The sequence below is a fragment of the Rhipicephalus sanguineus genome, chromosome 1 (assembly GCF_013339695.2).
Source record: "Rhipicephalus sanguineus isolate Rsan-2018 chromosome 1, BIME_Rsan_1.4, whole genome shotgun sequence".
Lineage (NCBI taxonomy): Eukaryota > Metazoa > Arthropoda > Arachnida > Ixodida > Ixodidae > Rhipicephalus > Rhipicephalus sanguineus.
This window is the reverse complement of record NC_051176.1, coordinates 65,289,916-65,317,508: the sequence shown is the minus strand read 5'-3', so window position 1 is coordinate 65,317,508 and position 27,593 is coordinate 65,289,916. Positions and strand designations below refer to the sequence as shown.

At 48.4% G+C, this 27,593-nt stretch overlaps 1 protein-coding gene across 1 annotated transcript in view; it reads right to left on the bottom strand.

The window, feature by feature from the left end:
* LOC119394016 (intraflagellar transport protein 140 homolog) overlaps positions 1-27,593 on the bottom strand; it is a 58,923-nt gene that overhangs the window by 6,074 nt on the left and 25,256 nt on the right. The window contains exons 2-4 of the mRNA XM_037661261.1: positions 26,285-26,604; positions 9,542-12,299; positions 1,771-1,979 (exon numbers count right to left, since the gene is read on the bottom strand). Of these exons, the coding sequence (XP_037517189.1) occupies positions 1,771-1,979; positions 9,542-12,299; positions 26,285-26,604 (3,287 nt within the window). The remainder of the gene's footprint in view (positions 1-1,770; positions 1,980-9,541; positions 12,300-26,284; positions 26,605-27,593) is intronic.

The window sequence follows — 27,593 nt, the reverse complement described above, 5'->3', positions numbered from 1 at the left end:
AATACAGGGTTCGAGGGCTCGCTGCGTGGCAAGAAAATGTTCTGCCGCAGAGCCACGCCAGTGCTCGAAACTTTTTTACGAAAAAAAAACCTATGCAAGCTTCATGACTGACGAGGAAACGCATTAACGGGTTTAATATTGCGTGGCAGAAGGGTACAATCGCAGCAAGTGTCACGCCAGGCGAATTGCGTATACGAGTGGGTGATTTAAAGCTTCCCACCCGGCCATTAAAAAAGCTTTCAGCCACAATTCTTCATCATCCTCATCATCATGAGACTTTCTCAATGTGGCGGCAACGTTGCGTCAACATTTGGTGCCACTATAGGGTAGTGGGGCCTTCGCTACTTTGAAAAATGTGATGATTTATCGCGTAGTGGGTACTTCGCATCTGAACTTGCAGTAGGCGCACTAGGAAAGTTTACAACAGCCTCTACGAAGACGGCAAATTCTCAGCACAGTCACAGCATAAGCTGGCGGAGCCAGCTTACGCTGTGATTGTGCTGCGAATGGGGGTGGTTACGCTGTGACTGTGCTACGGCTGAGGGTGGTTCCGGCTCCCCGCCGACGCAAGCGTGAGCTGGGAGCCGCAACTTCTATCTAAATGCGTAATGAAGCGCTCACATACTTTGACAGACAATATCAGTAAAAAAATCTGCATTTGTCATAAGTGTCCCAGGCTCATTAGGGGAGACCACCAGGATGAACTTACATGGCCGACCATGAGTTCGAGTGAGAGGGGCGTAGGGTATCTTTGCGTAATGAAAGACGGGCGCGCGAGGTCGAGGATAGGGTACACCAGCGTGACAACGCACACGATATGTGTTTGATGGTGTCCCATTTCACACGTCGTGGTGACAAATGCCATGTAACCAGTGTGATCTAAAGACACAATGAAGGGTGGGGGTGGTTAGCCAGATTGTATCTGATTTGCTGCCCTACACAGGCAAAGAGCTTTTGTACGCGAATCGTATCTTAGGGTACTTGCCAGCGATTTCAGTCACGAAACGTGCTTCCATATAGGAATATATTGCGAAGCACGACTATCCCATAAGAATCCATTGTTATAGATCTATACGATATATGGTGAATCCATAACGAATCGCATCCACGACCTATTAAGCATGTCGCAGCTCGAACCGTCGATCTTCTGAGCGTTAAAAGAATCGTATACCGTCAACTTCCTGAGCGTTTGATGGGTGTAAACTGCTCCTTGTTTAATACAACATGTAGGGACATCATCGCGATTCTTCGCATAGTGTTAAGGCCCCGAGTGCGTCGAGTCTCTACTGCCTTTGCTTTTTTCTTTGTTTATTGAAATCTATATATCCATATTTTACAGGTGCTTGCGTGCTTTTTTGGCCCTATAGTGTAGACATTCCTTGCTTATTTAGAGTGCTCACCAGTTGACTTTCATCTGAATTGAATCCCAGCGCTTCTGTAAGGAGAAAACCAAGATACTTTTCTCTCCCCTCCTGTCTTAAACTGCCACTGGCTTCAGACTCGTTTTCACATCCGTGTTTATTAAATGCGAAGCATTTCTTAGCGAACTTCTGCGAGTTGGACCGTATCTATTTTAATACGAAGTCCCCACTTTTTGTAGTACATTTCAGAGCGTACGTCATGAAACATTTTTATGTTTTGTTTGAGCAGGGTCAATGGCGAAGAAGGGGGGAGGGGGAAGGGAATGGAAAGGAGTCAGAAAATTTTTCGGGATGGGAGACCCACGGGACAGCTTCCTTCAGCCGCTGACGATAAATTGAGCAAGAATACCTGTCTGCGAGTTCTTCGGTGATGAGCACGTTGGACTGGATACACAGCTGAAGCGCAGCGTCGCTCTGTCCGCTGGTGGCGAGCAGCAGCACAGCTTGATCGTGCTTTCCGGTCGCCGCCAGTCGGTCGGCCGTGGTGCGCACGAGGACAGGGTCGGCGTTAGGTCCCAGCTCCTGGGCGGCCTGCTGCAGGGCGCCCAGGTCCCCGGCCTGCGAATATCCAGCGTTGTTCAGTTCGCGACATTCCGAAGTTCCACATACCCGAATACTATGTACGAGATTCCTGAAGAGAGCGGGTTCCGAAGAACCCTTTATTTTGTAGGTGAACCTCTTTTATAAATCGAGCGAAGTGGATGTTTCACTTCAACCTTTGCTTGACTTAGTTCGCTATGAGGCACCGCGATTACCCTAAAGCGATCGCTCAAGAGTGTGACAATAAGGTCAGAGTATTTTGTTCGCATACTGGTTGGCACAATCAAATTTCAACAACAACAACAACAACAACGAACAGGAATGGATGTGAATCAAAGGACCGTGGGACGCCTCGCGTTGGGCGCCCACGGAATGACAACAAATGAGGGTGTAAAGGGCGATATGGGATGGGCAAGTTTTGAGGTGAGAGAAGCTCATAGCAAAATTAGGTTTGAACAGAGGCTAAGGAATATGAAAGACAGTAGATGGGCAGGGAAGGTATTCCGGTATTTGTATAGGAAGAGCGTTGACACACAGTGTAGAAAAAGAACTAGGAGGCTCACCAGTAAATATACGGCTGGCAGTGCAAGCGATATGGCAGCAAAGAGCGTTAAGCGAAAAGTCAGAGAGGCGGAGAGGATTTACTCATGAATTTACTAAATGGCAGCGATGAAAAAAAAAACCGGCTCCGATTAACTACCGAACGGACAAAAACGAAGTATGGAGGGAGGCATTTTATGATAATTCAAGGGGCAGTGCTTTACTGTTTGATGCAAGGTCTGATTGCCTTACAACGCGTAGTTATAAAGCGAGATTCAGTAAAGAAGAAGAACAATGCACATGCTGTGGGGAGGCTAAGGAAACTACGGAGAATGTTCTCAGTGAATGTAGAGATATCCACACAGGTGTACGTTTGGGCACGAGGCTTCATGCCTTGGGTTTTAGGGAGAACAATGGAAAGCTGAACCAGCCCGCGATAGAAATAAGACACGGTTACAGTATCGGTGGCAGAAAACTAGAGAGAAAGGGCAAAAATAAATATTGGCAAAATTAAGGACATTCTGCCGTTAGGGGCAGAGAACTGGGCTGTGAATTTATGTTTTTTTTTTCTGTTGTAAGGTCGACATAATCGAAGTAGACAAGGCATTAGGCCAACATAAAAAGAAAAGGGAATTTATTTTTTTTGTCGAGCCTGGTGGCACACGTGTCACCGCCAGTGTTGTAGGCGTTACTGAAAAAAAGTAACTAAATACGTTACTCGTTACACTATACAAAAAGAAACGCGTTACCGCCCCACGTTACCTACAAAAAAATGTAACGCGTTACCGTTACCGTTACCGAAAAAAAGTAACGGACGTTACCTCTGCCGTTACTCCGCAATCATAAATTTTAATCAATGTGTCTTTGCTGCAGGAACCCGCAATAGGAATTTTTTTAATCTCAAATTTACGTTTCACATAAAGCTTAGAACACAAACAACGATTATACCCAAAATGCTGATTTAACGAGAATTATTTGCACAAATGTACCGCACTTTAGCTACGTTATAGTGGCTTAAAATTGCCTGTAGAATTGCATGTGATGGCTTCTGACTCTGGCACATGGTGAAGCCATTTTTCTCAATGTGACATTATACACACTATGAGATTCAGTTATTAACGCTATCCGCAAAGAAAGCATCACTGAACTTTCAATACGTTTACAGTAATTCTGACGGCGTGCTTCTACTAGCAAAATAGATGCGCAAATTTTGTAGTAATAAAGGAATGATTTATTGGCCTAGTCACGGAAAAAAATATCTGTGAATATACATTTTTGTTCACTTTAACCTATATAACCTGTTAACCTGTATAGAGTGTTCAAGATCAGCCTCGTTCGCTCAGGAGTTCAATAACCAGAAACTTAACTGTAGTTGCAGATAGAAAAAAGCAATATTCATTTTCAAAACAAAGTTGATAAACCTTATCAACGTTGTAGCAACTGTTATGTAGCAACTTTTCAAAAGTTTCCTTCGCTCTACAAGTTCCAAACAATGTTACTTTACTCTTTGTTGCGCATACATGTCCTACACAAAATGTCTTTGTAACGGTAATATTTGCGTTTTTCATCACTGTGAACGTTCGAGAACAGCAGGAAATAAAATCGGTCCCTCTGTATTGAATATATTCGCTATTTTGTGCTCGTAAATTATGCAGCTAATAATAAAACTAGGTTCCTCTTCAGGCTACTGGGTGGCATGTGCATAAAATACAAAATACTCAATTAAATCTAAAACATCCATTTTCGGATCGGTGACGATCTCTCGTGGAATCACCCGTTTGCGGTAACCACCTGCCGTGTAGCTACCTGTAACCGTGGTTAGCCGTAACCGTAGTTAGCTTAACCGCGATTAAAGCTGTTCGTGTGACAGCGGTTTTCATGGGTTTTGTTTGAAACAGAGCGACGCCAACCAAGGTAGTGAGTAAGTTTTTTTTTCCGTTTCAAGAAAAAGTAAGACGTTTCGCGTCCCGCTCGTTTTCTTTTTGAGGGTCTTCTTGCCGTGGGGTCGCATCTGTTCTCCATGATGTGCAGAATTCTGTTGAGGCAGACTTTCGATCGGCAGAGCACCTGTAGACCGGTTGACGTTACTGGCTGTCGCCTGGATGGGTCAGGATTCCACAAAAAGCCGCTTATAGTAATTGGCTTCTAGGTCAACGACGCGGGACTTGTTAAATTCGATGCGGTGGTCTTTGACCACGCTGTGATCGGCGAGTGCACTCCTTTGTCACTCGAACTTGCGGACGTCGTTTTTATGTTGCCTCTCGGGGAAGTTCTTTGTTTCCCCCGCGGTACGAAGCCTCACGATCAGCACATGGTATGGAGTAAACTAGCCTTTGCGCTTTTTTCTTCGGGCGGCCTGTCTCTTGGGCACGAAAAGGCGCAGGTGCCAGCAATCCACCTGCTACAATCCACTTCCACGAAAAACATGTCCGTACAGTTTCTCATGGCGGATTCCGCGGCTTTTTACAAGCTTTGTGTGGCGATGGCCCAACTTTTTCCAAAGGTAGTCGGCGCGTCTCAGGAATTGGTCCCCGCATTTTCCTATTAACAAAAGTGATTCCGCCCGCACTTTCTTTGTTAATAGAGTCTTTTAGCAAGTTAACTTAGTAACTTAGTAACGAGTACGTTACTAAGTTACCGAAAAAAGTAACGCGTTACCGGTAACGCCGTTACTTGTAACGCGTTACCGACAACACTGGACCGCGCCGTTATAAAGGGGACGCTCATAGCATTTATCCATCCATTCTAGAGTTACTGTATACTTTAGGAGCCAGCGTTGTGCATAGGACCACCATCGTGCAATCCAAGTTTGTGCGGTGAAGCCATCCCTCGTTCATCCGGGGGGCTACGTTCAACGCTGGCGTGTTGTCATTCGTATTTATTGCTACTTTTGGAACGCTCACAAAAAAAGTTACATTAAGGCATGCTTAACTTATAAGAGCACAACTTTTTTTGTTTAGTATTCGAATATATCGAAGTTTGAAAGTGACAACAAGGTTCAGCGCTACTTTGAATGCGTCTAAGACGCTTCGACGATGAAGAACTCGCCAGCACGGAGCACGTCAGGGAATTCCGTCAACACGGAGCACATTGTAACAGAGGCAGACAACGCTCGCTGTCCACCGGAGGTTCACTGACGTAGACTGGGCATGTCCAATGAGATAAGTCACTGGTGCTACGTATCATGAAGCAATGGTAGGTAAATTGGAAGCGGGAAGTTGAAAACTCGCTCGGTTGAGCCGCTGTGACCTGTAGTGATTCACATGTTTAATGTCGTGTAATAAATTACACACTTTACGCAGAGAGCTTAAAGCGGTCGGAAAATGGTCCTTAGGACTTGCTTTACTAGCTCAATCTGTTTGTACAAAATCGTCCAAACCGTTTCAGGGTCATTTTAACGTGCTCAAGGACAACCTTAAGGTCTTTGTGCTGGCTCATGCATAAAATATGCAGTAAAGACAGTCTGCAGCAGAAAATACGAACAGGAATGCGGAAAAATGTAAAAAAAAAATCTGGACAGCAGGGCAAAAATACAAACAAGAAGTAACAAAGAAAAATCGAACCAACACAACACGAGAAATATAGAACAACGAGAAATACAAATCACATAAAACAATGAACATGCTGAAAAAAAAAAGGAGAAAGGATCTGTACAATGTGCGACACTACATTAGAACAGTGCAAGCATCGGAGGAAATCAATGAGTGCGAGCTATGAAAAACATCGAGATCAAGAAAGTAAGAATTATATAGACTTTGTATCCTGTGGACGGGTGAGCGTTGGCAGAAGCAGGCAGGTACCTGAATCGGTCTACGCTCTCTGGTTATCTTACGCGGAATTCTAAAATTAGTACAACAGAGCTGTTGAGGGCATAGTTGTCATACCGTGAATCAGGCTTGAAAAGAAACAGCAGATCAGCGCGATTTCGTCGGCAACAAAGTGATGGCAATGACAATATTAAAACAGTGCAAAAACGAGATTCCAGAGTCATTTCTAGCGAAGCGACGGTTATATATATGCTTAGCAGTTTTTTCTGGACTCGCTGAATGGTATTACTTCTGGAATGAGAAATGCCATTCTAGATTGTAGGCGCATATTCAAGTTGGGGAAGACATATTGCGCTGTACAGTTTGTGGAAGGGTATAGAAGAACTGAATTCTTTAGATATTCTGCAAACAGTGCAGACAGATCGAAGACCCCGCACAGCAACGTGCTTAGCGTGAGCAGAGAAGTGTAAGGTGTGCTACTACTACTACTACTACTACTACAACGAATAATAATAATAATAATAATAATAATAATAATAATAATAATAATAATAATAATAATAATAATAATAATAATAATAATAATAATAATAATAATCTTCGGTGTCACCTTCAGCAATGCAGGGTAGATAACCGGCCTGTCAAGGACTAGGCGCAGCATATCAGCAAACGAGAGATGACAAACATCAATGTGTTCTCAAAAGTCTTTTACTTATCACAACAAAAGGAAAATAAAAATAAAAATAGAAACATGTAGCTTATTTACACTAGATTTAAACACAGTAACAAAGAAAAATCGAACCAATAATAGCAAAATGATTATTAAAACGCCATAATATGGTAACAAAGATACAGCTCATTTAGACAGTTTATACCCGGTAAGAACAAAGCTATCAACGGTATAGTAGCATAAATCATTCAGCGTTATAGTGGCCTTAGCATATTTGGTAAAGTACGTTTTGTGGTTGCAGAAAAAAACACTGTCGGGGAGTTCGTTAAAAAATATGAGGATAGACATTTATAATAGCTTTGCCAAATATCGTTTTGAGAAACTGCACAGCAAAGCGAGAAGTTTTTTCTGGGTGTTCGAGGGGCAATGTATTCTTGTTTGAACTGAGAGTTCCAGAAGTGCCGCGACAAAACCGTTTGATCACGCTTTAAAGAACGCTTTAAAAGACGGCATACGAAGTAGAGAAAATAGATTTGCAGTGTCAGTAGATGAAGAATCGTACACCATGGATTTCAGCGTGATTATTAAGATATTGTGCGTACGAGACTGCCATCGCGAAGAACGGAAAGCAAATAATGTGATGCCGTAACGCAGGATACTGTACGCAAGGACATGCATGATAGTTATTTTAATGTTGGTGGGTGCAATTGATATAATATTGAAAAGTGGCCACGAGCTCTTACGTAGCCTGCCACAAATATAGGCCAAATGATCATTCCAGAAGAGGTCGCCATAAAAAAACACAACAAGGTATTTTATAGAATTAACGTATTCAACGGGAGTACACTCACAGGAGGCGCAATCACGAGAATGCAGAAGTAGGAGGAAGTTTGTCACCATTGGTTCCAAGGGATTTTTATTTGTTTGTTTTGCCTACTTTTCCCATTAACTTCGTCTTTTTCTCATTAATCAACGAGCACTGCTTAGTAAACCAAGTCGCAGTATCAAAAACACTGTCTTGTAATAATAATAATAATAATAATAATAATAATAATAATAATAATAATAATAATAATAATAATAATAATAATAATAATAACTGTACTGGGCCCGTGTTCGCAAAAACGTCTTACGCAAGATGTTTGCGCATGAGAACATTTCAGCCAATCACGATGCGGGACATGTCATTAGCGAAGCCGGCTAGTCAATGGGAAAACGCACTTACGAAAGAGAAGCTTTGTGAATTCGGCCCCTGAATTTCAGAAACAGTCGCGACGCGACTTAGCCGCTACAATATTTCTCCTCGTCAATTTGGCATGGATTATGAGAGGGAACTTCTCTTGCCACTAGCGCATTAAACAACGTGTAATCCTCTTTTAATTTTTCTTCTCCTTTATATTTTTTGTTTTCTGGTTTGTTTGTATTTTGTTTGCGACGAGGCGCTATTACATTACATATATGCGTCTTTCGGCACAGTCAATTTCAGCTGATAGCCAGCTCGTGCCTCCGCTTCGTCTTCGTTTTTTCGGCGCTGTTCCATGGATCAGGACTATACCAAAGTTCTAAGTGGCTTCTTACGATCAGTTCATCGCAAAGAAAATAAGTGACCACATATACAAAGTAGATACAGCATGAGAGCCAGTTGAGCTGTTTTTTCGAAAACTGCTCACAATTCTTAAAGATGGGTTTTTCGATTACAGAAAAAAAACTTCATAAAAAGTAGCCTCTCTGCTGCGGCGTACGTCCATAAATGTTTAGATCACGCTAACTAACAGTTAATAAACTAATTAACTAATAACCTTTGTGGTGAAATACTTTACTGTACGTATTGCGAGTTGAGTAATTGTAGCCGCGGTAAGTTTACGAGGCGTAATACCTTGGAATGAAATCTTGGAATTGCAATATGGGCGTCATCAAACTTGCGTTAAAAATTCGCTGTTTCAGTTACTTTAGTAACAAAACGCCGTTTTCTGCAATGAGGCACAAACCTAACTACACCGCCTATGTATGTGTTAGCACACACTGGCACTTAATAGAAACTTTTGACTTCCTGAAAATTCACCCAAGTGGATACCCATAGCGAACTCGCCTGCTACCGTTCGCCAATCACAGTGCGTATCGTTAACTCATTAATTACAATGTTAAGAAGTAAAGTTTAGGTACTTAACCACTGCTTAGCGTGATTATAACATTTATGGAAGTCTCCCATACGTGAGGGTTCACTTTTGAAGCGATCTTCCTTTTTCCTCGGAAATTCTATTGTTATAAGAATTTTCGGCAGCCTTCAGAAAAACACCCGGTATACGTAGCGCTCGTCCGCTCTTGGCAACAATCTAGCGAGAATGGCTTTCTGTGTCGTTGAAAATTCTTTGAGAGACGACAGGAGTTAATGGGCGCTCCCAGCCTGTAAAATGACGGTGGTTAAAATTTAAGAATTGTGGAATGTAATATGGAATACAGAAGGGTCATGTAAGTAGAATTAATGTTCGTTTGGATGTCTATGCCCCTGACTCCACAGCTGTTTATACATAATGTGTATCTACAAAATTACTCCACGGCATCAATAGGTCACGTGGGAATGAATCAAGTGGGATATGACTTACCTGGAGAGCCAGTTCGGCTGCCTTGGAAGCCCATCCTCCGCGCTGGTAGAGGGTGACCGCTTTCTCGAGACCATCCTGGCGCTGCTCGAAGTAGCGGGCCGCCTCAAGCGCTTCTTTAGGCGCCGCTTGCAGAGCCAGCGTGTACAGCTGGTCGTCCATCTCGTTCTCCTTGCAGACCCTAATCGCGTTGCCAAACGCGCGCGCTCTCGCGAAGAAGTGAACCGCCTGCAGCACATTGTCCTGGTTCTCCAGGTACCTCGCCAGGTGAAAGCACGCCGCCCTGTCTTCCGTCTCGTTGGCAATCTCGCACGCCTTGTCCACGTTGCCGAAGTAACAGTGCACGCGCAGAAGTGACAGGTAGTCCCGCGCGGCCTCGTAGAACTGCAACGCCGCCTCCATCTCCCCTATGCTCTCCATGTACTGGGCCCACCACTTGATCATGTCGGGGCTTCCGCTGGCCCGAACGTATTGCTCCAGCGCCTGCGGGTCGTCGAAGAGCATGCGAGGCACATCGAACAGATGCGTGTCAGCTTTCTCGTACGCCGCTACCGCTTTCTCGATGTCACCAGAAGCCTCGAGGTGTTTCGCGTAGTTATGGTATGTGGCTCGCAAACGAATTCGGTCGTGCTGTCGGGCGACGTCTATGGCTCGCTCCCACTGACCAGAGTCTTCTAGAACCCTGACCAGCAAGTCGTAGCGGCTGCAGCTTTCGAGTAAATCCTGAGCCTCCTGCACCATGCCAAGCTGGAGCGCCAGGATGGCCGTTTGTGCTTCCAGCTCGGGCTCAGTCTCCATGGCTCGTCTCAGGGACCAAGCCCCACGCGCATGAGCCATTTTGCCGAGGCATATCTTGGCCACATCGAGCCGCTTGGTTCTCACGCACATGCGCGCCATGTTTTCCCAGACTGCCTCATTTTTGATGGCCTTTATTGCCTTGAAAGCCTCGTCCATGTCCCGAAGGGTCATGAAGAAGCTGAACGTCATGATGGCGTCGCGCACCGTGTCGTCACAGTCTTGAAACCCGACAAAATCGCGCATTGGGAGCCGGAAGATATGTTTCGAGCCAGGAACTTTCTCAGCCGCCCCTGGTTCGCTGACGTCATCAGAATGCTTGGCCAAAAGATAAAAGAATGGAACCTGTACGCCCATTAGTCTGAATTTGTCATCAAGCGGGAAGACATCTTGCTCCAAAATGCCGTGTTCGGTGGTTACAAAAAGGGACACCACCACCACGTGTGGTTCGCGATTTCCGGGCGCATCGATTTGGGTACGACCGCTCGGTGCACTCCGAGCTTCACAAACAAGTAGTCTGGGATCACTTTCGTCCCAGTAATGCGAAATCGGAGCTCGGTCGCGTACCGTGCCGCTGGATGGCGAGTCGCCGACAGCTTGTCCTTTGCTACTTTCGCCAGTGGCGAAACTGAATTCGAACAGTGAGTCGTCTTCTATGCTCCAGACGTAAAGAGTGCAACCTTCGCGTCGTGCAGTGCGATGTGGCGCGATGTCCTCTACAACGAGAATGCTCACTTTATTGCCGGTGCAGTTGCACTTGATGCTAGAGATTTTGTAGAGGGGCCCATCGTTCCTCTTGGCAACAAGCGCTGTCTTCAGTTCCGCGTGGAGTTTGGCCTCTCGCCTGCTCAAGTCCCAGACGCGAACACGGCCGTTGGATAAGCCAAGGGCGAGAAAAATCCCCGATATATCGAGGCAGACTGCACTCACATCTTCTTCCGAGATAGGAATTGCCTGCTTAAGAATGCCCTGGAATGTCTTGGCGTTGAGCTTGCCGTTCTCTACGAGGTAGACGCTCGCTTCATGCAGTCCAATGAGTGAAGATGCCGTGTTCATGGCTCCTAAGAACTTGGCTGACTTGCTACTTGGCAGCATCTCATAGAAAAACAGCCGTTTGCCGTTGGACACAGCGATGTGGTGCCGACTGACGAACAATGACTTAACGGGAATTTCGGTTTGCAGAATAATCTGACAGTTGCCGGAGACACCGTCCACAAATACTTGTTTGGCGGCTGTTTGAAGAGCTAGGCAACCTTCCCGAAAACTGAAGCAAGCTTCTTGTTCGATCAGAAGAAACAAATCCTCAATCGTCAGGGTGCCGGCGATCCGGTGAGTATCGCACCACGCCAGTTCTCGAATGGGACTACGTAAACTGGCGGCCAACTGCGATCGCCAATGGGTACTGCCCGCGCTGTTTTCTGTTAGCGTCCACACGACGACCCGGCCGCGATTCGTGCCCACGATCAAAGTCCTTCCGGGCGCATCTGCGGTTATACACGACACTGCTTCGCCGTAGTCCGCGTCTGGGAGCGAGAGCACCGTGGTCTCTCCGGTCTCGAGGTTCAGCAAGCGGACGCTTGCTTCACCGGCCGCTATGCCAATGACTCCGTCTTGGACAGCGACCCACGTGACCGCCATGTCCGTACCGTGTCCGCTAACTTTGAAACGACTCTGCTCGGATAACGAGCCGTCGTCTGCTATGGAAAACTGAGCTAGGGTCAACGTGTCGGTGACGACTACGAGGGCGTCTCTGGAAACGTCGTGCAGAAGACGTGCAATGCCTGCGTCCATCTGATACACGTCGCCGCAGCTCCCGTTCTCACTGACGAAGTAGATGACTCCCGTCGTTGAGCCCACGTAAAAGTCATTGGACGTCGCCTCGTCGTCCGTCAGTCCAAAGGACCCCTCGTTTCCCCAGTTCGACGACAGGAACACCTCCTCCTCGCCGCCTTCATGCTCCACGCTCCTGGGCACAACGACATGATTACTGACATTTTTACAGCTCACTGATATAGTCACGAGGTGACGCCTACTTGGGCCACTTCGCGTAATCACAGCAAGTCAACTCAAATTCCTATCGCGCGGCGGGCCGGCACGACCGAAATGCGCAAAGGGTAGATTTGCGCTTTGTACGGCGTATACATACAGTGACGCAAGACGAGAAAGCACACGAAGCAATTTTGATTCGAAATGTGGCTTGCTTAGAGAAAAGTGGACCCTTATGATGTGACGTTCATGAACAAATATAAACAGCATCAGAAGTATTATGTTGACGGGTGAGACCAAGAAAGATTCGTACCTGCCGTGCTAAATCGAAGCAGTGCCACTTGTTGTAATGTACCTTGCTACTGAAGAAGCAACGTTTTGCTTGAGATACGTGATGAATGGCGGAAGGTGAGACAGGACAGAGTGCAGAGTGCTCTTCATGTGTATTGCTCAGTATGCGTTACTTCTTCACATGAACCTGTTCATGGTTAGAAACTTTGCCATGATTCATAGCTGTGCAAGTTACTGCGCATTAATTTATATTATTATTAAATAATTATTGAAACTAATAACAGAAATACGTTGCTCAGTAGGATAAGAAACCACTCGGTCCAACTTTTGAAGCAAACTCTCCTGTACGCTTCCCCCCTGGAATGCTGGGAATTGGTTATGCATAGCCCATTCCGAGCGTATAGGTTGTATTCACTGATAATACTCCCACACTGCCGCACGGGCTGATGGGAAGGGCATCAGCTGCTTCCGCTCCGCCATGATCCTGGCCACTTTGTGAAGCTTTCTCAGTACGTGTGGATGTTCTCTGCCTCAGTTAGCAAAGCAGCAGCTGACCGTGCTCTGTTGCGGTCACTGCAATCATGCTAAATTTCGCCGTCTATTGATGTAGCAATAGGCCGTGGCAAAAAAAAAAAAAAAAACAGCGAGAACAGAAACAGGGTCATGTTTTATGGAGTGCCTTCAGCCATATCTACAGCAGTGTTGCGGAATGGGCGCCTCCATTCCATTCCAATTCCATTCCGGGGAATTAGAACTTAACACAATTCCATTCCTTTCAATTCCCCGGAATGATAAAACTTGGCCCATTCCCACTCCGGGAATGGCTGGGCAGCTAAATTCCATTCCTGTGATTCCTTAATGTAGGAAAGGCGCCCTGATAGTTTTATCGAGTTAAGAATGAACATAAAACTGATGTCATCAGATGCATTAAGAACTGGAAAAGTACGCAAGACACGTTACCAAGGTCAAGTGATAGTAGCTTGGTGACATATGTCCTGCAATACAACCACCCTACTAATTCCCTTAGGGGCAGTTCTCCCGCTACCTATAGCATTTGTATGGTCAGCAAGTTCGAACGAATGGTGATATTAACATTGTTTAATTAAGCTTAAATGTGTGAATGCTAAAATGACGACGTAGCGTATTTTTATGCTGACAGAAGTAGTGTTCAAGAAGACTAAGCAGTTTTCCCATGCGTCTGGAGCGCCTAGACAGGGGCGCAGTATTGCAAAAGGGTGGGGGGGAGTATGAGGTGAGACGGCGGGCAAGCTGTAGGGATGGCAAAATCGATGAACGATTAATCGATTAATCGATTAAAGGTCTACAATTAATCGATTAATCATAATCGATTTGTGCCTTTCGATTAATCGAATTAATCGATTAAAATTATTCGATTAATCAATTAAGGCATCCCCCACTCCCGCCCCCAACCTTGCCCCTTGGCCGGAGCGCATGACTGCGAGGCGCGCTATCCTGAGACGCAGACCCTGAACGCTATCCTTAGACGCAGGAAGTTGCAAAGCCGAATACAACTACTTTTTCTGGTTCTATTTGGGATGCCGTCGATCGCGCACTTCTACGCAATTGCGTTGCACTGGAGTACGATCCGATGAACTAAATGCCTTCTCAGTTCAAGACATACTATAGTCACCCTGTAGTCGATCGCCGCACCAATCCGAACCCACTTGAGACTTGGCACAGCATGCGAACTGGCCTAGATCATGTGTTTGACGTTGCAATGGAGTATTTGCCAACTCCTGCAACGTCAGTAGCATCCGAGCGCCTTTTTTCGCATGCTGGATGTGTGGCGACCCAAAGGAGGTGTCGGTTGTCGCCCGAGCATCTCGGGCAACTGACATTTCTTCGCTCAGTAGAAAAATGCATGTGGTTCGGAGCAGCAACTACCCCATGAAACAAAACAAAAGGGGACTGTTGAGAAAGTAAGCAGCACGTGGATTCGCCAACTTTCAAAAGACAAGTTTATTCTTTTCTGTAAATTTAATGCGTGCCAGCGCATCGTCTTGTAGCTTATTTTGTTCGTGTTTGTTTTTTGCCGCGCTGTTTCATCGTGTTGCCGCATAAACGCATGTCTGCTTACATTTGATAAACGAGTAGTTTTCGTCACCTGTAGTGTCAATCGCAACTTTCTTTGTATTTTATTGAACCCTCAGATTTTACTCGTTTCTTGTGTAAGTGCGGCATTGTAATATGCGCTGCTTATTTACTCACTGGTTCTTAGCGCCGTTCTGTTTTACTCTTTAGCAAATAAAATATTGTCACGTGGTCGTGACGTCGACGAAGAAAGCAGTCGGCGTTTGCAGAATGAAACTGTTTATTTGGCCGAACTTGTGGCCGGGAAAATGAGAACTAGAACTACAGCAATACACGCTGTACAATGATAGCGGCGAACAGGGCGTCGTCCGTCGATCAACTGACAAGCGGTCAAGTGCGTCGGTTTTTATACAGGTGCTATGGAACTTTCCAGCGATATCGCTGGTGGCGGCGTTATCTCTCGATAAAGCTGGAACATTCGCGTGCGGCGCGAAATCTTGACAAAACGATCTACTACAATCGAGAAGTCTCTCGAACACTGCTTCGCGGGCAGCGTCGAGCGTTGATAACCGCCCTTGCGGGTCAAACCCAAAAAACATCAACATAGGACAAGAAGTGGGCGTGGCATTGCCCCCCTCTGAAAAAGCATCGTCCCGATGCTTGTGAAAGAACAAAGAAGAGAAAAAAACACAAGTGCATACATAAATAAATTACAATAACAAAGGTAAAAGTAGCGTCCCCAGATTCGCTAACGTGCAAAAAACGGCTTAAGACGCACGACATGGACGACTTCAGGTCGTGCGCGGCGTCGCTGGGAGTTCGTAATGCCGTCCGGGATGACCTCGTAGTCAAGAGCGCCGAGACGTCGAAGAACCTTGTAGGGTCCGAAGTATCGCCGAAGGAGTTTTTCGCTAAGGCCACGTCGGCGTATCGGCGTCCAGACCCAGACGCGGTCGCCGGGCTGGTATTCCACGAAGCGTCGTCGCAGATTGTAGCGACGGCTATCGGTGTGCTGCTGGGTCTTGATGCGCAGGCGGGCGAGCTGTCGAGCTTCCTCGGCACGTTGTAAGTAAGCGGCGGCGTCGAGGTTTTCTTCGTCGGTGACATTCGGTAGCATGGCGTCCAGTGTCGTCGCCGGGCTCCTTCCGTAGACCAACTTGTACGGCGTCATCTGCGTCGTTTCTTGGACGGCCGTGTTGTAAGCGAAGGTCACGTACGGAAGGACGGCGTCCCACGTCTTGTGCTCAACGTCGACGTACATGGCCAGCATGTCGGCGATGGTCTTATTTAGACGCTCGGTGAGGCCATTGGTCTGCGGGTGGTAGGCGGTGGTGCGGCGGTGGCTCGTCTCGCTGTATTTTAAGATCGCCTGAGTTAGGTCCGCAGTAAAGGCGGTACCTCTGTCTGTGATGAGGACCTCTGGGGCGCCATGACGCAAGATGATGTTCTCCACGAAGAACTTGGCTACCTCGGCGGCACTGCCTTTGGGCAAGGCCTTTGTCTCGGCGTAGCGGGTGAGGTAGTCAGTTGCTACGACGATCCACTTGTTGCCGGAAGTCGACGTCGGGAACGGCCCCAGTAGGTCCATCCCGATTTGCTGGAACGGCCGGTGAGGTGGTTCGATTGGCTGCAGAAGTCCCGCTGGCCTAGTCGGTGGTGTCTTCCGTCGCTGGCAATCTCGGCAAGTCTTAACGTAGTGGGCGACGTCGGCAGGAAGGCGTGGCCAGTAGTATTTTTCCTGTATCCTCGCGAGCGTGCGGGAAAAGCCGAGGTGGCCAGCCGTCGGGTCGTCGTGCAGGGCCTGCAGAACCTCTGGTCGCAGTGCCGAAGGTACAACGATGAGGTAGTCAGCCCGGGCCGGAGAGAAGTTCTTCTTTACGAGGACGTCGTTTTTCAAGAGAAATGACGCCAATCCCCTCCTGAATACTTTTGGAACAACGGCGGTCCTGCCCTTGAGGTATTCCACAAGGCCCCGGAGTTCCGGGTCGGCTTGCTGTCGTTCAGCGAAGTCGTCGGCACTTATGGTTCCCAAGAAGCAGTCATCATCGTGGTCGTCCTGCGGCGGTGCGTCGACGGGGGCACGAGACAAGCAGTCGGCGTCGGAGTGTTTTCTTCCGGACTTGTAAACGACGGTAATGTCGAATTCTTGGAGTCTTAGGCTCCACCGTGCGAGGCGACCTGAAGGGTCCTTCAAGTTGGCTAGCCAACACAAGGCGTGGTGGTCGCTCACAACTTTGAAGGGCCGGCCGTAGATGTAGGGGCGAAACTTCGATGTAGCCCAGATGATGGCCAGACACTCCTTTTCTGTGGTGGAATAGTTGATTTCTGCCTTTGATAGCGACCGGCTAGCATAACTGATGACCCTTTCCAATCCGTCGGTCTTCTGCACAAGGACGGCGCCGAGTCCTACGCTGCTTGCGTCGGTGTGGATTTCCGTATCGGCGTGCTCGTCGAAATGCGCAAGTATCGGAGGCGTCTGCAGGCGTCGTTTCAATTCTTGAAATGCCTGAACTTGCGATGTTTCCCACCTGAATTCGACGTCGGCCTTCGTGAGTTGCGTCAGTGGCTCGGCGATCCGTGAAAATTCCTTGACGAAACGTCTGTAATAGGCGCACAAGCCGAGAAAACGGCGTACGGCCTTCTTGTCGGTGGGCGTCGGGAAGTCAGCGATGGCAGCTGTTTTCCGCGGGTCCGGGCGAACACCATCCTTGCTGATCACATGACCCAAGAACAAGAGCTCCTCGTACGCGAAGCGGCACTTTTCAGGCTTCAAAGTGAGTCCGGAGGTCTTGATTGCTTGAAGTACAGCTTCAAGGCGCCGAAGGTGTTCGTCGAAGTTTGAGGAAAACACTACGACGTCGTCCAAGTACACGAGGCACGTCTGCCACTTCAAGCCGGCCAGTACTGTATCCATAACCCGTTGAAAAGTCGCAGGTGCCGAGCAAAGACCAAAAGGCATGACCTTGAACTCAAACAGGCCGTCTGGCGTTATAAAGGCAGTCTTTTCTCGGTCTCTCTCGTCGACTTCTATTTGCCAGTAACCGGTCTTGAGGTCCATCGACGAAAAGTACTTTGCGTTGTGTAATCGATCCAGGGTGTCGTCTATCCGGGGAAGGGGATACACGTCCTTCTTCGTGACTTTGTTCAGGCGACGATAATCGACGCAAAAACGAAGAGTCCCATCCTTCTTCTTCACTAGCACCACGGGGGATGCCCACGGACTCTTCGACGGCTGGATGATGTCGTCGCATAGCATTTCGTCGACCTGTTTCTTCACGGCCTCCCGTTCCCGCGTCGAAACCCGGTAGGGACTCTGACGGTGTGGTCGAGCATTTTCTTCTGTTATAATGCGGTGCTTAGCAAGGGGCGTTTGTCGGACCCGCGATGACGACGAGAAACAGTCCTTGTATTGCAGGAGCAGGGTTTTGAGCTTATCTTGCTTGACCTTCGGAAGGCTCGGGTTGACGTCAAAATCCCGTTCGGGACCTCTATTCGTCGAAGCAGGTTCGACAGCATCGAAGAGGGCGAAAGCATCGCTGGCGGCTACACATTCGTCGATGTAGGCAACCGTCGTACCCATGTTGAGGTGCCTATATTCGTGGCTGAAGTTTGTCAGCAGTACCTTTGCTTTACCGTCATGCAGCTCGGCGATACCTCTTGCGACGCAAATTTGACGATTCAGGAGTAGTTGCTGATCGCCGTCGATTACGCATTCAAGGTTCGCAGGTTTTTCGGTGCCAACGGAAATAATGACGCTGGAGCGTGGCGGAACGGTCACCTGCTCTTCTATCACATTCAGTGCATGGTTCCCTGGCGTCGCGTGGGGCGGGAGCGCTTTGTCTGAGGTTAGTGTTATCGACTCAGACCTCAGGTCGATAACGGCGCCGTGGTCACTTAGGAAGTCCATTCCGAGTATCACATCCCTGGAGCAGTCTTGTAGGATTACAAACCTCGCAGGATAAGTGCGGTTATTGATGGTGACTCTCGCCGTGCAGACACCAATCGGTGTTATCAGGTGGCCTCCAGCTGTCCGGATTTCTGGTCCACTCCAAGCGGTCTTTACTTTCTTCAGCTTGGTGGCGAATGGCCCACTGACGACGGAATAGTCGGCTCCGGTGTCGACGAGAGCTGTGACGCTGTGGCCGTCGATAAGAACATCGAGGTCGCTTGTTCGTCGTCTTGCGTTGCGGTTAGGTCGTGGCGTCGGATCACGGCTTCGTCGATTTGTCCCGCTGTTTCGACGTTGCGTCGTCAGGTTTTCTTCGGGCCGCGAAGTTTCGTTGTGAGGGCTCCGTCCGGTTTGCGTCGTGTTCTGAAGGTCTCGTCGCGTTGTCGTCGTCGGCGGCCGCGGAGGATCTTCGGCAGTTCGTCGTACAGCAACCGCACCTCCATCGGTTGCTGCCCTTAGTTTCCCGGATACGGGCTAGGCGACCGGCCCCGGTTTGGGCCAGTGTACTGCCGGCGGTGCGGTGACATGTAGCGGCCGGGCGACGGTGAGCGGGAAGGTCGTCGTTCTTCCCACTGTGTTCCGGTGAGGTAGTCGTCGATGTCGCGAGGCCGTTCGCCTGGCTGCGGGCGCGGCGCGTTGACGGCGAATCCGCGTAGCCCCATCTGTCGATACTGGCATCGGCGGTATGTGTGGCCGGCTTCCCCGCAGTGATAGCAGAGCGGTCGGTTGTCAGGGGCACGCCAAACGTCGGTCTTTCGGGGGGCGCAGCGTTGTCCTGTCGGCGGGCGGTATGGCGTCGGTGGTGGTGGCGGCGGTGCCTGGCGGCGGAACTGCTGCGGCGACGCGGCGTCTTGACGTGGGCGAGGGGGTGGGGCGTTGCGTCGGGCTGCAGCAGCATAGCTCATTGCTTCTGGCTGAGCCTGCGGTGCTTCGGGAATTCCAAGCGATTGCCGGACTTCCTCGCGGACAACGTCGGCGATTGAATGCACTTGATGCTGCGGCGAAGGTAACAGTTTGCGCAGCTCTTCCCGCACAATCGCTCTGATGGTGTCACGCAGGTCATCAGACTGCAGCGCCTGAACCTCCCCGTAGGTCGTTGTAGGAATGCGGCGGTTGTACTGCCTAGTGCGGATTTCTAGTGCCTTTTCGATTGTGGTGGCCTCGGAAAGGAATTCCGAGACCGTCTTCGGCGGGTTGCGCACCGGAATGCCACGCCCACTTCTTGTCCTATGTTGATGTTTTTTGGGTTTGACCCGCAAGGGCGGTTATCAACGCTCGACGCTGCCCGCGAAGCAGTGTTCGAGAGACTTCTCGATTGTAGTAGATCGTTTTGTCAAGATTTCGCGCCGCACGCGAATGTTCCAGCTTTATCGAGAGATAACGCCGCCACCAGCGATATCGCTGGAAAGTTCCATAGCACCTGTATAAAAACCGACGCACTTGACCGCTTGTCAGTTGATCGACGGACGACGCCCTGTTCGCCGCTATCATTGTACAGCGTGTATTGCTGTAGTTCTAGTTCTCATTTTCCCGGCCACAAGTTCGGCGAAGAGTTCTTCCTTCACTCCCCGCATCAGGAAGCGAACTTTCTTTTCTTCTGACATGGCTGGATCGGCATGGCGAAATAGGCGAGTCATTTCTTCGGTGTACAGTCCGACGTTCTCATTGGGGAGCTGTACACGGGTCTCGAGAAGGGTTTCAGCCCTTTCTTTCCGGATGACGCTCGTGAAGGTGTTGAGAAATCCGGTGCGGAAGAGGTCCCATGATGTTAGCGTGGACTCTCGATTCTCGAACCAGGTCCTTGCGCCATCTTCAAGGGCGAAGTAGACATGGCGTAGCTTCTCGTCGCAGTCCCAGTTGTTGAACGTGGAGACCCGGTCGTATGCCTCCAGCCAGCTTTCTGGATCCTCGCATGGTGATCCGCGGAATGTCGGCGGCTCCCTCGGTTGATGCATGACGACCGTTGTAGGCGCCACAGCGGTTGTCATTGTGGCTGTTGTCGTCTTCGTTGTGATCCTGGTCTTGTCCGGTAGGGGTCCGTATTGTGGGGGTAGTCCTTCCAGTCTGCGGCTGGCTCGACTGCCGCTGATGGTGTCGGTGTCTTCTTCGCGACGTGGGCTGGGTTCAAGGCTTGTCGGGGGCGTCCGGAACATGAACGAGCAGCACCTCCACCAGATGTCACGTGGTCGTGACGTCGACGAAGAAAGCAGTCGGCGTTTGCAGAATGAAACTGTTTATTTGGCCGAACTTGTGGCCGGGAAAATGAGAACTAGAACTACAGCAATACACGCTGTACAATGATAGCGGCGAACAGGGCGTCGTCCGTCGATCAACTGACAAGCGGTCAAGTGCGTCGGTTTTTATACAGGTGCTATGGAACTTTCCAGCGATATCGCTGGTGGCGGCGTTATCTCTCGATAAAGCTGGAACATTCGCGGGCGGCGCGAAATCTTGACAAAACGATCTACTACAATCGAGAAGTCTCTCGAACACTGCTTCGCGGGCAGCGTCGAGCGTAGGACAAGGACAAGACGTGGACAAGAAGGACATAGGACAGAAGGACAGAAGAACATAGGACAAGAAGTGGGCGTGGCAATATTCTTTACCAACGAAACAGAGAGCGATATTGTATTATAAGGCAGAGAGGGTGGCCTGAGTTAGTACGCCCCTGCCTGCTACTCTGCACCGGGGAAAACGCAACGGGGCAAAAAGAGTGATGAAGTACGATGATGGGGAGAGGATTAGGTAATCCGTATATACATATTAAGACACGTTTGCTAGCGTAAAGAGGACAACGACGCTAGTAACCATCTTTTATTTGCTGTATACCAACTAGCCCAACTCTCCGTCGTATAGGGTATATATACCATTTTCATAATTGTTGAGCTAACTTTCCTACGATGCAGTTAGCTCAATTAATGGCAGCTAGTCACTTCTTCAAACAGAGTGTTCAAGCGTGGTTTGCTTGCGCTGGGACGCGGAAAGTGTAAACTCGGCTCTCTTGACACAAACGCGCATAATAGACAAACGCCAGCACGTGCAACTACGACCTCGTCTTCTCTTGAAGCACGAAGGTTGCTGCCATTAGTTGAGAGAAAATGTAGCGCAGGAATGCGCACTCGCGAATTGTGAAAAGGCCCTTATAGACCCTTTATGTAATCCGCAACTTTACGCGTCGGTTTACCGAACGTCTAGCATCCAGTGCATTACTATTGAAGAAGTGACCTTGCAGCACTTAGTAATACTGTATGGTCGCATATTTAGGGAGAAATACAGCTTTCAGCTAGAGGCCCCCGTCTTCTGCTGTGACAAGAAAGGACAGTCGCGCAATTTATGTTGTAATGTCTGGTACACTAGATAGCGCTCACAGTTCAGGATGTACGCACAATTGAAAAGGTGTGAGTGGCGCCGTGTTACGGCAAAGGTCAGGTGAAACCTGCGGAGTATACTGGCGCAGCTGCTGTTTTTTCTAGCCGGGAGGCAGAAACTCATGTCACTCTATTTCCCGCAATATTAATTAGAACTAACAGACAATAATGCCAAGGAAAGTATAGAGGATGTTATTTGTAATAATTGGGATGTCAATGTGAAGAAAGTAAAGTGGACGAAAAGATAACTTGCCGCCGGCAGGGACCGAACTTGCGGCCTTCGAATAACGCGTTCGATGCTCTACCACTGAGCTACGGCGGCGGTCATACCACGTCCACTTCATAGGGTACACATGTACATTTAAACCTAGGAGTTTTAGTCAGCGCCGATCACAGCCATGGCGGCGAGTGTGGAACACTCTTTTTCTGCCTTTTGGCGTCACGTAGCAAGTGACCTTTTTTACGAGCTGGCAGCTGACCAATAATCCCTCGCATACTACCTGAAGGCACCAAGTCTGCTAGAACGAGACCCTCGCTATGAATGAGGGAAAGGTGACTTTTATGTGCTCGTTTTTCTTTGTCATACACCCTTAACCTCCCCTATACTTTCCTTCGCATTATTGTCTGTTAGTTCTAATTAATATTGTGTCTAACAAAGAAAAACGAGCCCCTAAAAGTAATTCGAAGGTCGCAGGTTCGGTCCCTTCCGGCGACAAGTTATCTTTCCGTCCACTTCACTTTCTTCAGATTTATATCCCAATTATTACAAATAACACCCCCTATATATTTTCTTGGCAATATTGTCTCTTAGTTCTAATTAATGTTGTGTCTAACAAAGAAAAACGAGCCCCTAAATGTCATCTTCTTTCCTTCTATTTCCCGCAGTTGCCTGTACGGATGGTCTGTTTGAGACCAGTATATTTCTGTGTAATCTCTGCATAGGTGACCCCAAGAAAAAGATCGCGTCAGTCCGCAATTATAGTAATATGTAGGGCTTCCACAATATCTAACCGACAAACCGAGAAAAGATGGCTTGCGTACTAGAGCGAGCCTCGTATTTAATTTCTCCTCGTCTCTCTTTTACCTTTCTCGGGATTTCCTCACCCTGCGCCACACTGCATGTTTCAACTGCGACTTTCCAACCAGTGTGGTCCCCGAACGCGCCTCTGGTTTCGATGAGCTCGAGTAGGCAGGCTTCGAGAAAATGCGGCCTGCTGCCGAATAGTCCAGGGATGATAGCCACAGATGCTTGAATCCGCGGCATCAACCAACGACGACGGGCCCCTTGTGTCCAGTGTGCGAAAGTGTGAATTTTCGCACACTGCACACAAGGGGCCCGTCGTCGACACTTTCGAAAGTGGGAATTTTGGATCGTCAGCGCGTCTAATGAAAAGATTTGGGCCCATATTAAACACGAACGATGCCTCTCAAACAAAGAGATATCGGTTTTAAAGCACCCATTAAAAATGTCAATTAATCGATTAATCGATTAAAAGATTCCACCGAAAGCAATTAATCGATTAAATGCTAAATCGATTAACAATTAACGATTAATCGATTAAAATTTTTACTCGATCATCCCTAGCAAGCTGGTATACGAAAGCTTGCAGTGAACACAAGCATTGCGCCAGCGTCAATACGCATCACAACTTAGAGAAGCGCTTTTTCGAATATGCGTCCGTGTCGCCAACGGCGACTGAAGCAAAAACAATGAAGTGAAGGGTGGGGAGTCAGCAGGCACTTGAGGCGCCGCCGAGTGAGTGAGTGAAACATCCTTTTTTTTTTTTTTTTTTTGAAGGGTGAACTTGTCAGCTAGTGGTTGATCAAAGGAGTCTCCAGTCAGCGCTACGTGTGGTTGTATGTCTGCCTTTTCCGTCCTGGTCTTTGCACTGTTTCCACTACGAAACAACTTTATTGGGTCCACAAGGGAAAAAAATATCACAAGGCGTAAAGGGGGGTGGAGGGGTACACCGCCGCCGTAGTTCCGCACGATGGATACCAACGGTACCGAGCCGCGGTTACGTGAAGAATATACAAACTTCGGAGCAAGACAGTCTATATAAGGACAGAATTGTGGTTGGCGCGTTGCTTATAAATGCATGGTGCTTGTAATCAGCCAAGCAATTTTGAAAGTACTGCTTCATTGTTAAATCTGAGGCTCTGACTTACTTATGTTTGAAGTTCGAAAAACAGCGCATAGACGAAAACGTGCTCTATTTCCGGAGAAAGACGTAATTCCATTCCGTGCAAAAGGCGCGTAATTCATTCCCATTCCATTCCTCCAAGCGTTGTCCCCATTCCATTCCGGGGTCGCGAAAATAGTGGAATGATTCCGGAGTCATTCCGATTCCGGAGTGGGAACTCCGCAACACTGATCTACAGCCAATGCAACAGGACGCTAGAATTGTTGGAAAGGCGTTGTGCCGAGTGATTCGCAGCAATCGTCGCTCTCACATCAACAAATTTGGACTAACTACAAAGTGTGCAGCGTTCATTTCATTTCTGGTGAATACCAATTTCAATTCTCAATGTTGCAGTTCGCCCATTTTATGCTTGAGCGCGTCCGTGTTTGTTGCCCTGTCACCAAGCCGCTTGGAGAATTTCTGATTGGCTGGATGTTAACGTTCGCGTAACCGCATTTTTTAGTGACGTAAACTACGTTAATACTCGTACATGATGTCAGTGCGCACGGGCGCAGCTGTATCGTTTCGGTTCCGCTTGCGACGTTTCTGCTTCACTCTTAAAACTCACTCTTACACTAGAACGTTCACTCTATGATTGCTTCTCACTTCAAGAGACAGCGCTGGCGTAGTACAAGACTGTAATTAAACTTGTATTATTCACTTGCAGGAACGCCATACTCTTTGATGGACGAGACAAAGCCCAAGTGGGCACCAAGCCTTCGGCAACAGGCTACGAAAGCAACCCTAAATAATCCTTGATGTGGAAAATTTTCACACTCGGCACAAGACCGACGTCAAAGTGCAACTCGTCCGTGCCCAGGAGCAGTGTTTCAACACCGCTCCAAAGCTTCAAATTTTACCGCAGTGGTTCCTTGCTGTCTCGTCCAAGCTTTGCGCATATGCGCATATGCGCTTAAACTGATTAAAGGAGCATCGTCCATTTATTCGCAGCGTTTTCGATTGCTCTTGTCGACTGTTATTCTGCAGTAGCTAGCAAAAAGCACGAATTTATGTCCTATAAGGGCAGCACCTTTCCAAATCAATAATAAAGCAGAACACTACGGTACAGACGCCGTACAGTGGCAAGGATCATGGAGGACCACCCGATGGACGGCGTTGCTTCCAGCATCATGGTGACGTCACGTGAATACAATCTATGTCCAGGTTCCTAAAAGAGTTTGCTCAGAAAGAGTTCGGAAATCTAGGGAAGATGGCCGCTAGACTTAGTCGCATACTGTGGGCACGGAAGGAACGTGACAAAGTATAACAGACGCAACAGTCAGGACTATGCCTACGTCCTTTCTCGCCTCGCGACATCCATTGTCTCAGTTCACGCGTCTCCTGGTCCCGTAAGGGGGACCTACAATCTCAAAGCTGTGTCCGGTATGCGTAGGCCACCATGGCGATGAAAGAAAATGTGATATTTACAATCTCAGCTCAGCAGTGAAATCAGATATCTATCGAATGTGTTGCAGGCTGTCGACAATGAATCATGGTTGTTAGCGCTGTCTCGGTCGTCCTAACTTTGTCGTGAATTAGGCGTTGTTTGGTCAGCTTCCGCTATAATATAGCGCGTTTTTTCAGAAAATACAGAATTTTTAATAAAGTCCTACGACAGTAAGGCTCCTGTGGTTTTTTCACACAAACTCTACGTCGCGGCGGGAATACTTTGTCGCAGTTGCGACAAAGTATTTTCGTACATGACTCTGTTGCGACAAAGTAAATGACAATGTTAACACTGTTAGTCATTGTCAATGCAAATGACCTAAATCTATAGGTACACGGGCCTCTAGCATTTTCGCCTCCATCGAAAATGAACACGTATACAAGTGACGACCCATGCCCAAATGTGTTGAAATATGTTATGCGTCGCGCCGGAGTCCTTCATTCCATTGAACGACTCTGGTCACACTGACGTTGCAGTGTTCCTGTCAAGACGTTAAATTAAAACGAAAAAACAACAACTTTGACCTTCGTTTTCTCCGCAAAGGATAACCAACCTTTTCCCGTACAAAAAAAGTGAGCCTTAAGCAGTTTCAACTGGCGTAAGCGTATCCTCTATCGCTCCTAATAATATCACAATCCACGCTCCGGAACACGTGTACAGCATCGCTACACTTACCGGTTGTGTGTGCGTCGTCGCCGGTGGTCCCTGAAGGCTAGGGCTACCAGCGAGTCCCTGAGCTCGTGGTAGAAGGCCGTGGCAAAGGAGACGCCTCCGTTGGCCGCCCTGGCCGCTTTCCAGCCGATGCAGGTGCCCACGGCGTCGATAGACACCAGTCGCGTGCCGGCGCCGTTCCATAAGAGCCTGGCCACGGCGCGCTTGTGCTGAGTCTGCGGCTCGTGCAGCGACGCCCGGCGCTCGTCCCACACGCACACCTCGCCGCTGTCCCATCCCAGCGCCAGCAGCGGTGCCCAAGGGTGCCACGACAGGGCGCTCACCTGCGCGCACGGCAAAATGTCGGCTAATGAGTGCTCACTGCCTCAAGTAGAATTCAATGGGTCAATTAACGTCGTATAAACCCCAACTGTGCTTTTGAGCTGCCAATTGGCCTGTGACAAAATCTGCCACAGATTTTCCCTGTATAGACCCCACTCTCTCTCAAGAACTGACGGACTTTTATTGCGATAGCAATTATATGGACAGTCTCGGCTAGGGTCGCTCTAGTCTCGGCTGGATTTTGCCGTCGCCGTCATGCACCGTATATGTATAAGTATGTATATATATATAAAAGCCCCAAAGAAAAATAATTCAGAAAAATGCTTCCGAAGCGCGGTATCGAACCAGGCACCTCTTGCTCCGCAGCGAGTGGCGCTATCCACTACGCCACGAAACGCAGATCCTCCACGAAGGTAACGGCGAGCGTTATATACACACCCTTTACCGCTGGACGGACTCGGAGACGGCAGGCGCCTATAAGCGTTTCTTCATTACCAGCGAGATGGCGTTGGAGCGCGACGGGCGCATTTAAAAGTCGTCGGCGAGCTCGCTCGCTTCTTCTATTTGCGCAGGGAGAACCTTGCCCTTCCGCTGTCTGCTCGCGCGGTTTTCTCGTGGTGAGGGGAAGAGGGGTGTTTCAAGCTTTCACCGTGATGTCCGCGCTCATGTTACGGAGCGTACGAAAGTCACTCGAGCTCAAGGGACGCCGCTAAATGAACAAGCAGAAGATGAGCGCGAACTATCAAGCGTCACAGCTCGACACTCGAAGCACGCTAGTTTCCTTCGCTGCTTTTTTTTTTATCAGCGATCTGTTTGGTGGCTCGCTTCACACTCTGAAAAAGCATTTTGAAAATATGCTTCGAGGCGTATGTTGTCCGCAAACAATAATCGTCTTATGTCATGCGTATCCTTTCTTGAAAACTCTGTGCTCGATACTTTCTTTTGCAGATCAAATGCTGTGTCACACTTATAACACGCACGCCGTTCATGA